At 43.2% G+C, this 13,647-nt stretch overlaps 1 protein-coding gene across 1 annotated transcript in view; it reads left to right on the top strand.

The window, feature by feature from the left end:
• The first annotated feature begins 473 nt into the window (after positions 1 to 473).
• Positions 474 to 13,647, top strand: part of LOC125432334 (putative ferric-chelate reductase 1) — a 40,212-nt gene continuing 27,038 nt past the window's right edge. The window contains exons 1-4 of the mRNA XM_048495771.1: positions 474 to 574; positions 8,000 to 8,094; positions 11,685 to 11,880; positions 12,897 to 13,033. Of these exons, the coding sequence (XP_048351728.1) occupies positions 11,685 to 11,880; positions 12,897 to 13,033 (333 nt within the window). The 5' untranslated portion in view covers positions 474 to 574; positions 8,000 to 8,094. The remainder of the gene's footprint in view (positions 575 to 7,999; positions 8,095 to 11,684; positions 11,881 to 12,896; positions 13,034 to 13,647) is intronic.

Below are 13,647 nucleotides of genomic sequence, written 5' to 3'. Positions count from 1 at the left end.
TTTTGGGGAACAAATGGTTGCATAGTGGTTTGATATTTTTAGCTTGTCCAAGTTCAGATTGAGATTTACTTTTCTGACTGATATTGTGATTTTACTCTATGCATTGTATTACTGTATTTGTTGAATGTAGGAAAGGCAGCATAGACATTTATAATTATAATAAAATTTAGGGAGGAAAACTCTGGGGCTGGAGGAAAATCGACACAAGTTGTTAAACGGATTAAAGTTTGGGGACTGGGTGCCTGTACGGTTTCTGTCACGGACAGAAAAGTATTCTTCTGTTAACGAAATATTATCATTCGGAGACCAACATAAGAGCTTTACCTTTACAATAAGTGTAGTAGCAGTCACAGGCCAGCAGAGGGATCGGCCGTGATTGTAAAGAACAGAGTTGCGCTCATTTGAAACCAGCAGAGTTTCTACGCTGGATCATAAGGGGGAGTCACACCCAATGAAGGTGCCACTGTAGCGTGGTGGCGGCTACAGTCACAGCAGATCCAGCGCTGCTCTGCTTTGCATCCAACCAATGCAGGGGAAAGTACCGGCGTCTGCCTTTTCTTCACTTCAAAGAAAGGTAGTGGTGAAATTGAGTGGTAGGGAGAAATCGTACTAATGCGAAAAGAATATTCATACATCAGCTTTCTGAATAACAAACTATTCAAATATATTTGTGGCTCCCCTTAAGACCTGAGTTATCAGGAGTTCACCAGGAATAGCTTTTCTTATCATTGCTTTTCCTAGTTGGGGATGACTACACTTGTTGAATGGCTTGCCTGTTTCATAATTCCTAAAAGTGCAGAAATCCTGCTGGAAGACCAAAAATGGCACTCTGGATTACATTCCACAGGTGTCTGTTGTATGCAGATTGTGGGTGTGTATGCAGATTGTGGGTGTGTATTTTCTTGTGCAAAAAGCTTTGAAGATACTACGGTGGGGAAATGTGTGCTAGTTGCCTGTCCTGCAGAACTGAGAAGTGAAAAATACTCAAGATGCTGTGATTCAATAATTTGATCCTAGAAAGCTTGCAGGGGCTTTGCATGTCAATTGGTATCAAAAGGAAATGTAATGTATCTTTCAACAAAACCTTTTTGCATGTTGTACTTCATTGTGTGCTCTAATTATTATAGCTCCTGCTTCCCTAACTCAGACTTCACCATGTTAATTACAGATACATTATTCTTTATCTTAACTGTATGTGTAATGGAAATATATTGAACCAGAATTGCTTCACCCAGTGACATATCATTTAATAACTTATAGCTGAATGAATGAGGAGAATTATATTTGAGTTGACAGCAGGCAACATGAAAACAATTTCTGTGCATTTGGTATGTGATGGATGTTTTCAGGCGTTTAAGAACTTCGTCACAGACATGCATGTGAACTGTTTTGGACGGGTAGCCAGAAATTGGCAGGAGGGAAGGGCAAAGTAACACACCATAAGACAATAGAAGCAACTGCTGCTACTTCTTCTAGTGGGATTTGCAGACCGTAAATGTATGTGAGCATGTTAGGGATGCCAGTTGCCAGGTGGGACCTGGGGATCACTAGAATTACATCTTGTTTCATGAAGAGATAAGTTCCCTTGGAGAAAATGGCTGCTTTGTGGAGCATGTGATTATACCCTCCTGAGCAGTGGTGAGATTCAAATAATTTAGCCACTGGTTTATTTACAAGAACTATTTTAACAACCGGTTCTGACAAAGTGGTGCGAACCTGCTGAATCCCACCATTGCTCCTGAGGTCCCTGACCTCCCAGACTCCACCCCAAAATATAAATGAATTGCCCAACCTGGAAATGGCAACCCTGCCCATCGCTCTGCAGTGAGGTTGCAGTGGGGTTTCCTGACATTTCCTTTTTTTTACTTGCAAGGAGGTCCCCCGCTGCACAGCTTGCCTGCCCTCATTTCCGACTCGCTCCCTGTCGATTGCAAGATTGGTGGCTTTTTTAAAAAAAGCCCTTTAAATTGTATATTGATATTCTTCCATGGCATGGTGTTTTTTTTTCCAGGAAGCAAGCCTTTATTGGCATAGAACCATGGCATGATTTCACTCCCACCCTCTACTGCAGTGGTGGAGAGCTCTGGATAAAGGCAGGCCAAGCGTAATCAAATCATTGGTGGTGGAGGAGAATGCCACAGTCAGGCAAGCCCCTGCTGCTGCCCCCCCCCCCCCAGAAGGCAATGGGAGCCTGGAGTGTGGGAAAAGGGGAAGATAAGAAGAGGTGGTGGGAGCATGCAAACAGGCTCATATCGATATTCTTCACAAGATTGTAAGATTTCCAGCTTTTTTTCTTTTAGCCCTTTACATTTCGTATCAATTTTCCTCATATCATTATTTGCAGTTCATTATCATTAATTTTTGTTTTTGGGGACCCAGCTGTCGATCCCCCGAAAATACCTGTGAGTAGTGCGGGCGGGGGGGGGGGGGGGGAGAGACCTGAAAGAATGGAAACCCTGAAGCAAGGGAAAACATTGTGGTTTTTCCACTCTCAAGAGCTCGGAGATTCCAGGATACATGGAGCTGTAAGTGTGAGCATATCTTCAATGAAAATTTGCTAAGGAAACTTGCTGTGCCACAGAGCACCAGTGTATAATTGGGCACAGTTGCACACTTATACCTTGCTGCTATTATGTCTGTGATTCAATAAAAGTGGGGCAGCCATAAACATAAGATGGTGGTATAAAAAGAAGCAAAAGGTTACCAATCTCTCTCTCAGTTTTTCAGATCAGACAAAGTATTTCTGCGCCCAGGCACATTAAATCAAGATGGACACCATTTCAATACTGAGACGGTGAATACTTCACTTAAAATAAGTTGCCACAGATTCAGTCTCTGATACTGTGACTGTGGGAGAACCTTAAAAAGTTTCAGCAAAGTATCACTTAAACAACTACAATGGGGCAAGAACGGCTAAGCCACTTTGCCATCGTGTCTATTGAATATTAACCTGCAAGAGACTTGGGTAGGGGCACTAAGTGGACTAAGTCCAGGATCCTTTAAATACCTGCATGCTAAGAAATTCTCTGTAGTGTACTGAAATTGTGAAACTCCCTAAACATGTTCGTTTACCTTGATACTTCCTGTTAATATTTAGGTGTTTATTGAGGAGGGTTTCAGTGCCAGCCTAATCAGAATTACACTATTCTAAGCCCATTGATTTCAGTAGCTTTATAAGGGTATAATTCTTCTTAGGGTGACATCATTTGAAGTATGCTTAATATCTGTGACAATTTTGCTGTTATTGGTCTGTTGCTTGTGGCTTCCAAGATACAGGGTTACCATCTGCTCCAATCAATTTCATTTATTAATTCAAAGATACGTTACACCAAGGCCGGAAGAAACTTTCTTATTGCTTAATAACGCCCAGCTCAAGGTGAGCAGGTCAGGGGTAAAGGGGTTTGGGCTGGAAGAAATTTAATGCCTTCTTATAGAAACATAAAAAAAGAATTATGCACAAAACTTGGAAGCTTGGTATTCACCTTGTGAAGAAATAGCTTTCCCCTCCCCCCGCCCTTCCTATCTTCCCTTTTTGTCCCCAACCAGGCACCATAGAGCGGGTGGGCAGAAGTTGCAGTGAGCCTGGTAACAACATCAGGTGGACCCAAAAAAGTGCGGGAAGAAGAGCAAACCAGCCAGAACCCCGTGGGTGGGTTCTTCTTGTCTTTCTGGGCTGTGGGAAGAGGGAGGCTCTGCCAGGGAGAGAAGGCAGCGGCCTTTTCCCTGCAGGCCGTGTGCTAGGCCCAGTGATGGGAGCTTCCTCATGGACAATACCTGCTTAAGCTGAGGACCTACTCTGCTGTGCAACGCCTAGTGGGCAGGGTACTGGATAGTGACAGGGCCAGAGGGCTTGCGGTTTGCCTTTCTTTTATTTGTGTTCCTTTCTGTATTTGGGTGCCGTGCCAGAAAAGTTCTCTTCAATGTTCTACTGTTATTAAATCTTAACTTCGTTTAATCTTTACCAGTAGTGGACCGTTCTCTGTACTGCGTATGCTCCCCCCCCCCCTCCCCGGTTCGGACACGCTAGTGGAAGAGGAAACTGGGAGGTCCTGGCCCTTTCCAGTGGGCAGTCCTAAAACTGGCCAGGTGGTGGCAGCATACCCTGGGAATGAGATAGCCCTCTCCAGGGAAAAAGTGATAACTCTGAGAGAGGGCTGAGAGCGAAATAGGGCCTGCAAACCATAGGCAAGCCCGTTTCGCCACACACCTAAAAACCACTACTGGCTATTATTGCTCATTGTTTCAGTGACAACTCTTTCTATGCTAAAATCCTCTGTACTGGAAACAGTTAAAACTGGTTCTACTGCAAGTAACTATGACTACAATAGGATTGTGCCTCCATGGTGCCACTCAACCCATGAGAGTTTCTAGGACTGAACTTCTGGTTCAGGAAATTCGCAGAGTAAAGCCAATGCCATGGGGTCGCTCCGGGCAGAAACATGGCAGCTATGCTTCAGCACCGGGGGCAGTTCTAGTATATTGTTTTGTTTAAGTTACTGCTGTTGTTTTTAATGACCTGTTTTAATTACAGTCTCAAAAAAAATCTTTTTAGCCAACCTGAAGCTTTGTAAATCTACAGGTGTGATATAAATTTTAAAAAACATGCCATTAAGTGTGGGTTGCCAACTTCTGATTGGGAAATTCCTGGAGATTTGGGGGCAGAGCATGAAAAGGAGCAGCCTCAATGGAGCAAAGGGGCACAAAGTCCAACTTTAAAAACAGCTAGTTTCTATGGAAGGACTATTTCCTGTCATCTGGAGATCAGTTGTAATTCCATGAGATTACAACTTGGAGACTGGTAGCCCTATGTTTAAATAATGCAAACTTTTGTGATTTTCCTTGTCTTACCAATCACAGTTTTCTGCGTGATTGGGTTTTATGTGTCAGAAATCAGTTAGCAAAAGAACTCTTCTGCATAGGGCAAAGTGCATTTACAGCAGGAAACAAGATTAATTTAAAAATAACTATCTGGTGACGTGCAACCAGATGTCTTTGTGGTTTGACTATAATTATCTGAATTCCTGATATTCAGACAAAATTCTGGCACAGTTTTCATGAAAGTATCCAAGTTAGAAACATAAGGAAATGAACTGAGAAAATGAATGCGGAAAAGGTTTTTAAAAACCTAGCTCACTGAGAGTTCTGCGTAATTGGAAAACATGCAAATAGCTATCCTGGCTTGTCAATACAGCAGATTCAATGCCAAGAAAACAAAAATTAAATCAGTGTATTTGTACCATGCTATTTACTTGTAGCCATAGCAGAAGAGGAATGAGAATATCATCAGAAAATCACAATTATTTGCTCATTTATTGTTTTGGTATGCCCCTGTGAGGTAATTCAGCTGAGAATTACCTTCTGGAACTCTCTGGCCAATTACCCACTGGCGCTCTGGTGTGCAGTGGGACAGGGGCTGATTTTGCACTTTCTAAATGCTCTGTGGCTTATCCAGGGAGCATACCTGCTGCGGGGCTTCTCACCCTGCTTGAAGTTCCCCACTGTTGCCCAGCTCTTTCCTTCATTCGAGTCAGGGCCGATGCAGGAAGCCCCGAATGGTTCCCCACAAGCCCGGGGCTTTCCCATAAGCACCACTGAAGCACTGCGAGCTCTTCCATAGTCTCTTTCAAGCATTCACGGGCAGCCTCCATTTCCTTCGTTCGGTTTGGCTGAATCTTGCCCCATTTTCCCCACTCATTTTCACTATTTTAGTTTTAAATGACTCTGAACACAAAACAGGCACTGAGAATCAGCGCCCTCGCGCCCCCCCAATCCTTGTGTGTGCTATGGGATTGCCACCCTCAACCCCCACCCCCGTCTAAAATCTAAATCTAAAATCATTGTGTGTGTGAGAGAATCACCGCCCTCCTGTTCGCAGCGCCTGCACACGCCACTTTTCTGCCCAAGGTTTCTCCCTCCTTTCTAAAAACCAAGGTTTCTCCCTCCTTTTTTTCACTGCAAAGGTGGGTAGGGTGCTGCTTCTCAGTACCTGTCCATTGGTGAGGCAGGCCAGAGTGGTGAGGTGGGAAAACTGGCTGCGTTTCTGCTACGAAGGAGTTTTGTATAGCGGTGGAAGCCTCCAGAGCATCAAAGGGGCATTTCAAAAGAACCTCAACCTTTGCAGTTCAGGAAATTCATGAAGCAAAGCCAATGCAGTGGGGTGGCTCCGGAGAGAAACATGGCAACCATGCTGCAGTACCAGGGGCAGTGCAAAACTTGGCCATTTTGGCATGCAAAATCAGAAATCTTGTCCTAACATGCTTCCGGTTTGTAGAGCTCCAAGAGAAGAGATCCATTGGGGCAAGATTTCCTCTTCCCCGCACATGCTAGAGCACTTCAGGCATGACTTTTTGCACCAGAGTGGTGCAAGGCTGGGGAACACCAGCAGTGGGTAATCAGCCTCTGTCTAAAGAAACTCAAGCCCTGCAGGATTTAACTCACTTCCACAGGGCCTGCAAGATACAGATGTTCTACCAGGAATATGGTTGAAGCAGCAATGGCTAAGTAGATCAGATAGAGATGTGCTGTCTTCCTGGGGCAAAAATTCATGATTTCACAGAGAGGCTGACAAGACTCTTTTTCTTTCTCTTTCTTTTTCTTTCCTTTATGATCTCTGGGCCGAAAATGAATTTCAATAGAGATAAATGTAAGATACTACAGTTAGTATCTACACTTATTATATAGGATGCTACCTGGTTTGACAACAGTATGTGTGAAATGGATTTGGGAGACTTATTAGACCACAAACTGAACATGAGTGAGCAGTGTGATGCAGTAGCCAAGAAAGCCAATGCAATTCTGGGCTGCATCAGTAGGAGATTGAGGGGCGTAATAGTACCTCTCTATTCTGCATTGGTCAGACATCACCTGGACTACTGTGTCCAGTTCTGGGCACTGCAATTCAAGAAGGATATTGACAAGCTGGAACAGGTCCAGAGGAGGGTAACTAAAATGGTAAAAGGTCTGGTATCCATGCCCTATGAGAAGAGACTTGAGGAGCTGAGTATGTTTAGTCTTGAAAAGAGAAGGTTATGGGATGACATGTTAGCCATGTTTAAATATTTGAAGGGATGTCATATCATGCTGAAGAGGGAGCAAGCTTGTTTTCTGCTGCTCCAGAGACTAGGACAAGGAGAAATGGATTCAAGGTACAGGAAAAGAGATTCCAGCTATACACTAGGAAGAACGTCCTGACAATAAGGGCTGTTCGACAGTGGAATACTCTGTCAATTACATGAGAGACTTTGTGGCAAGTTTCTTTTGGCCATATTTCAAGCTGACAGACCTGAAAATAAAGAGCCGACAATCCAGTACTTTCTGAATGATCATGACTCTGGAATGACTGAATTAGATGCAATTTTTTTTGGTAGAGATTGATATTAATGTATGTTTTATTTATGTCACTGACTATTGTTCAATTCCCTTTTTAAATGTTTGTTATTTTTTAGCATTTCACGAATATTCCAATAAAAGTGATTTGATTTGAGCCTGGGTAGGTCTGATGGGCAGCAATGGACATGTGCTATACCTGTTTCTTCTTCCCAGCAGCTTGGAGAAAGACTCCAGAGACATTGGTGTCGTTGGTGGGGCTTGTTCCTTTCCCAAGTACTGCCACTGTGGCTCTGGGAGCCAGTGATGTGTATAAGCCAAGACCGTTTCCTCCTCCCACGTGTCCACTAGCTGTTGGCACCCTTACTTTATGGTTCTACCCCAAGCAACTGCTTGGGTCACTAGAGCAGTGAACCAGCCCTGTGTGTGAATGCAGCATGTCTGTAATAATGTTTTCTGATGTCTGTGAGTCTGTCCATCTTCCTTTTTTGAATCTGGTGCAGACAGAAGAGCTGCTGCTCTGAGAAGAAAGTTGTTTGGTCAACCTGGGACGTTTTTGCTTGGGCAGTGAGCCTCTCAAGTGCTCCTTCTTGAGGAACAGATTATCTCAGCGTCAAGTTAAGGATTTTGTGGTATTCACTAATTCAGCCTCTCCTTCTTCTCTCTCCGCTAGGTCCATGTCTGAAAACTTCCAAGTTCCAACTGGCAAACTGGGCCCCATACTGCAGATTTCATTGCAGCCTTTGGCAGGGATACTCTGAAAGTCAAGTGAGAGATCAGTGCTGTGTCATTTCTCCTCAATTAATTTTTGAGTGCTTGCTCTTGTAACACACTGTGGTCAAGTTAAGTCTGCAGAATGTTTATTTTAATACATTCTGGTGTGCCTCACTATCAAAATGCCAGTGCTGATGAAATCTGGGCAGTTTGAGATACAGAAATCATTTTGAATATTTCCTAAGGTCAAAATTCCACCCAAATGAAAAGAAAAGTTAGTTGGATTGACTGTGCTGTATTGTCTATATACTGACTGGAAGTTTTTTTTGCTGAATAATTCCTTTCTTTGCAACACACGTTTTTGCCCAAAGCGACTTTATAATTGATTCATTTTGAATTTTGGCATGTCTCTCTCACTTGGAATCATTTTGGGTCAAAAATCATACAACCCAATACAACCCAATAAATTCATAAGTTGTTTAGGGATATTTGTGTGTAATAATAGCCCAGATGTTTTGTAAATTCATATGAAATCATTTACAAAACTGAAAATACCAGCAGCATCTGGATGTGATGATGGTTGTTCTCCAAGATTGGTAAAAATACTAAAATGTGATTTAAGTGAAAAAATGCATAAGTCAAAACTCCGTTTATTTATTATGACAACATGTAGTACTTCTGCCAATCAGATCCAGAATGCAGACATTGCAACCCCTCTCATTGAGTTGAATAAAACAGGTTATATACTGTGCATTATTGAGTCCTAGTTGCATATATTCTTTCTCCATGGAAATGCTAGTACAACAGCCCAACAGTGCACTGCCAGGGTAGAATAACCGGATTTCCTCCAAACAGAGTCTTAATACATATGGCTGTTACAGCATGCATCCACTTGTCCTAGCTTGTGTAACAACATTGCTGGATTGCAGTTATTACTGTTATAATTCACCTTAACCCTGTTATCAGTGGAATTCCATATAAATAGTTATCTTGTGTCTCCTGAGTTACCTAAAAGAAACTTTTGGCATGTGTGAGTGTGTGTGTGTGTGTGGGGGGGAGATGTTAAGTGTTGTCAAACTGCTTCCAACTCCTACAAAAATATCTCTTCCCAAATATCCTATCATTAACAGCCTTGCTCAGGTCTTTCAAACTGATTCAATCCATTTTGGGAGTGTGGGGTGGGACATATCCAGTGGTTCAACCACAGATGAACACTTTACAAATCCATTTTTAAGGCAGAAGTTGATTATGCATGTGGATGCATAATCAACTTCTGCCTTAAAAATGGATTTGTAAAGCGTTCATCTGTGGTTGAATCACTGGATATGTCCCACCCCACACTCCCAAAATGGATTGAATCAGTTTGAAAGGCCTCACATGCACAGCAAGGTTCCTGCGACTTCAAAGAGAATTAGCCGGGGAGTCTTTGTTTTGGGGCATGTTCGGCATTATTACCCACAGCTCTGTTTGCAGCGGGGCAGGCATGACCCATTAGTTGGCTTTTTGCTTTCATCTCGGGGGTGTGTGTGTGTGTGTGTGGGAGAGAGAGGGAGAGGGAGAGATTTAATGGGTTCTCTATGGTGCATGTGTGCATTAATTTTTAATATAATCTTTAATTTTTAGCTTTCATCTTATCAACAGATCTATCTCTCAGGCGAAAAGTCTTAAATGCAGCATTTGTACACTTTCCCCAAACACTGATTGATTTTTATGGTGGGAAGTAAGGGGGGAGTAATGGCTGCATACAAACTGCAAAACTGCAAAAGGACAACTTGAACTGCCATTTGCTAAGCTCCCCAGGTTCACAATAATCTGTCTCCCAATGTATGGTAAATCTAAGTGTCAAGAGTGACCAACAGGCTTTTCCCGGTGTGGTCCGGAATCACTGATTGCTTTTGTATAAAACTACAAGGCTGGAGACATCCCAGTTTGTTGTTCAAATGCAGGGGGCAAATTGGGTGTTTGGGCTGATGGACTGGTCTTATTATTTTTACATTTTTTTAGTATTAGAATCAATTCATTAATCTATCAATATGGTTATTTAATTTTTTTAAGATCTAAAGATATGCAGGAGCGGGGAGCCCACAGGCAGTAGAAGTGATATGACAGGAAAAGAAGTGGGAAGTAGTTTGTAACAGGGAGGGGGGTGAGGAGGAAGCATGCAAAGCAGTGCGAGGGAGAGTGTGTGTGTGTGTGTGGGGGGTTAGACTAGGCAGGCTGGTGGCGGACAGAGCTCCTGGGCAAAGCTGTGCCCACTGGTGAATCTGTCCCACTCTGGCAGCAAATAAAAATTAAAATCATGCTGTAAGTGGATTTGCTTGCCCAGGAGAGAGTGGAAAGTGAAAGCAGGGCAGTGGCGTGGTGCCAACAGGGCGGGGCTGCGGTAGGGGCGCAGGGCATGTGTGTGCCTCGGGCACAGTTCCCCTCACTCTGTCCCTGAAGCAGGGCCAGATGAAATAGATCCATACAAGAAATATTGCCATGGCAGACATTTGCCTCCACCATGAAGCAAACATCTTGTGCATGATTGGCCAGAGTGGCAAAGTTTAAAATACCAATTTAAATGTTACATTTTAACCAGCGTGAATTTAAAAATTCCTAACGTTAGCTGAATTGGGTACATAGAGTTACATCCTGTCAAAAAGATCTATAATATAAACAAGGAGTGGAAGTTTTTGATAATTCCTCCCTCCCATAGCATCCTTCCAGTCCCCATTACCCCAATATTCTGCTCCTGGGCGTCCCTTAGCCCCCAGAAACCACATTTTGGGTTGCAGCAGGAAGGGAAATTGCACTTCTGTGCACACCAGTCCTTCTGTACATGGAAGTTGTGGATAGGATCTACACAATGACTTTCAGTTTTTAGTATCTGTGTTGATTATATGATTGTAAATGCAAAAGATACATTTTCAGTATTAATGTTTTTGTGATTACTGTGTAGAGTTTTTTTCTTTGGCTTTATACCACCAATCTGCCTCCCTGCAGCATAAAGAAGCTTCCTCTTGAGGAAGAGCTACTAGAGAAAGTTTCCACAGTTGAGTGGAATGGTAGGATGGAAGCCATTAAATATGATTTTAATTAAAATGTTCAGATACTGACAGCCTGACCTGTTGTGGGGGGTGGGGGATGGGACTGAAAGGAGTTATGGAGACAGTGCAGCCCTACGCTGGCAGAACTACCCTCCCCGGAGTACTTACCACAGTGGAGGGGTAAATCTGCTGGTGGGTGGCCACCATGGCCTTCTGAGACACCCTGACGATGCTGAGCATCACACCAGTGCCGTAGCGCCACTAGTGGTCCTACCAGGGTAACGGGTATTCTGGAGGGGTGATTAAGGCGGAGCTGATGTTAGTTGGCTTCCACCCCAGCATTGTCTCCAGGTGCATGGCAGCCCAGGCCAGGGACTTATGCCACCTTTTTGGTTGGCTTAAGCTTATTGAGCCCAGTGAAGCTCTTGGTATTTTGCCTCCCTGCACTGCCAAAGAGCCCTCTGAAGGTGGCAGGGTGGCATGGCAAAGGTGCCAGCTGCCAAGGGCTCTGGATTTGGCTGTGAAAGATACAGTCAAATTAATCTTTCCCCATCTGCATGCTTGTTCATTCACATATTTCCTCAGGTGACATATTTGAAATGTATTTTTTCACAGATGGAAACATGGCCTGGTCTGTTTCTATTTTTGGCAGTGTTTTCTTCACTAGTCCTGAGCTACCCAAATGGAGAAATTAGTATGGCCTGTAAATCTATGTTGCCTGTGCATGGGATTTCTGCTCCACAGAACTCTCCACCACCATACTTCATCTCTGTCTCCAGCACTGCATTTAACCCAGGCGATGAGATCACAGGTAAATCCATTATATAGAATAATTGAAAGCAATAGAATGCATTGGGTCCCAGGTGATGGCTGTGTGCACCAGGGTACAATTTGGTTGAAGTTCTGTTCTTCAGAGACAGGTGGGGACTGAGCATTACTCTATTTCACCTCCTCTCCCTAACTGTTCTAGGCTAACAGGTGAAACTGGTACATTCCCCTCAGCCTCCTCCCTCAAGCCTTTTAAAGGCTCTTGCCAGGTCTGGGTCTTGTCAGGTGACCTCCTTCTCCCCAGAGGGGGTGTGGCCAATCCCATGCAATATCATATATGTACTTTTGCAAAGCGTATATGTGCACACGTGTGTGTTGAATATCTATTCTGGCTGCAGCGTCATGAGCTATATTTCTGGAAAGTTTCCTGACCTCCAGAAATGGATTTGAGGTAGGGCACAAGGACCTGTAATGGAAAGGGCTCTGAAAAACTCTGGCGCACAGGAAGAACTCTGCACATGACCTGTGAGATTCCATCCATGCAGTCAACAGGTTATTTTTGACCAGCAAGATCACAAGGTCTGAATGGTTCTTTGTTTCTATCAGTGGAAGAGTTTCCTAATTCCTTCATGGCCATTTGTGCAGAAAGAAGAAATCAGTGTCACTTATTATCTTTTTCTCTGAGGTAAAACCAGATTTATGGGTAGCCTAGGGTGAAACAATGATTTGCAACCCAGGAAAGAATCTCTGCTTTGTGCTCCTTCAGCTATTTTGAGCTTGGTTCTTTTTCTGATAATCTCTGTGTATATTTATATACGGAAAGACTGAAAATCACACGATATGTTTTAACCAAAACCATCTCAATTGATTTCACTGGGAGAGCTCAGTTTGTGCTATTATGCATTTTCCTTAGCAGGATGTCACACTGATAGTCCCAGCAGCATAGATTAGTATTGCTATGGAACCACAACTTTCACATTGTCTATTTCATGTTATTGATATCAATCATAGAAAGGTAGTTCAACTTATACTAGTGTTCTACTTTTTAAAAAAATTCAGTCACTCTAGAAGCGCTGAAAGACTCCAGTTTTAAAGGATTTTTACTGCAGGCCAAAACAGTTGGAGGAGATGTTGCTGTCGGTGCATTTCAAATTGTAAGTCCTAACACCCAAGGTCTTGCATGTGACAACATTCAGGTACGTGATCATGCCTTGTATATAGCAATTGTCTTACTAAAACAACCAAAGTCAGTGAAGTGTCATGATTACTGAGTCAGACTAGGACCATATTACACACCTAAGTATTCCCTGCTCCAAGCAGCCTTTTGTTTAAGATCAGACTTAATTTTGCAACAGCTTCATTATATGATTTGTGCTGGATTTTCCCTTATGCATCTGCTCTGAAGTGACTGCACTTTTTAAAGGGGAAGCCTTGTGTTTTCCAGGTGCGGGGAAAATCTTTTTTTTTCACTTTGCAGGGAAGGCAAAGTAAATGTATGCACAATGCCTCTTTTAGGTTTTCCCTCCCTCCCCCCTCCCCTCTCCTCTTCTCTCCTCCTTTTCCCAACCAACAGTGTCCTCCCATACTTGTTCCATCTTCCCACTTTTCTGGCCGGCCCTCTCATCGTCCCCTCCAATCTCCACTTGCATTGTTGTATTAATAATGTGAAAAATGTGCTAAATATATGTAAACTGTAACTCTAAACATCAGTTTATCTGTAAATCCATGCTGACTTCTGCCCAGCAGAAAAAGCTCCATTATCATGGCATCCGGTAATGTTTTTTGCTACCTTTCTCTCCCATACCATAGA

This window comes from Sphaerodactylus townsendi, linkage group LG05 (assembly GCF_021028975.2).
Source record: "Sphaerodactylus townsendi isolate TG3544 linkage group LG05, MPM_Stown_v2.3, whole genome shotgun sequence".
NCBI classification, from domain to species: domain Eukaryota; kingdom Metazoa; phylum Chordata; class Lepidosauria; order Squamata; family Sphaerodactylidae; genus Sphaerodactylus; species Sphaerodactylus townsendi.
The sequence above is the reverse complement of the archived record's forward strand: the minus strand, read 5'-3'. Positions and strand labels throughout refer to the sequence as shown.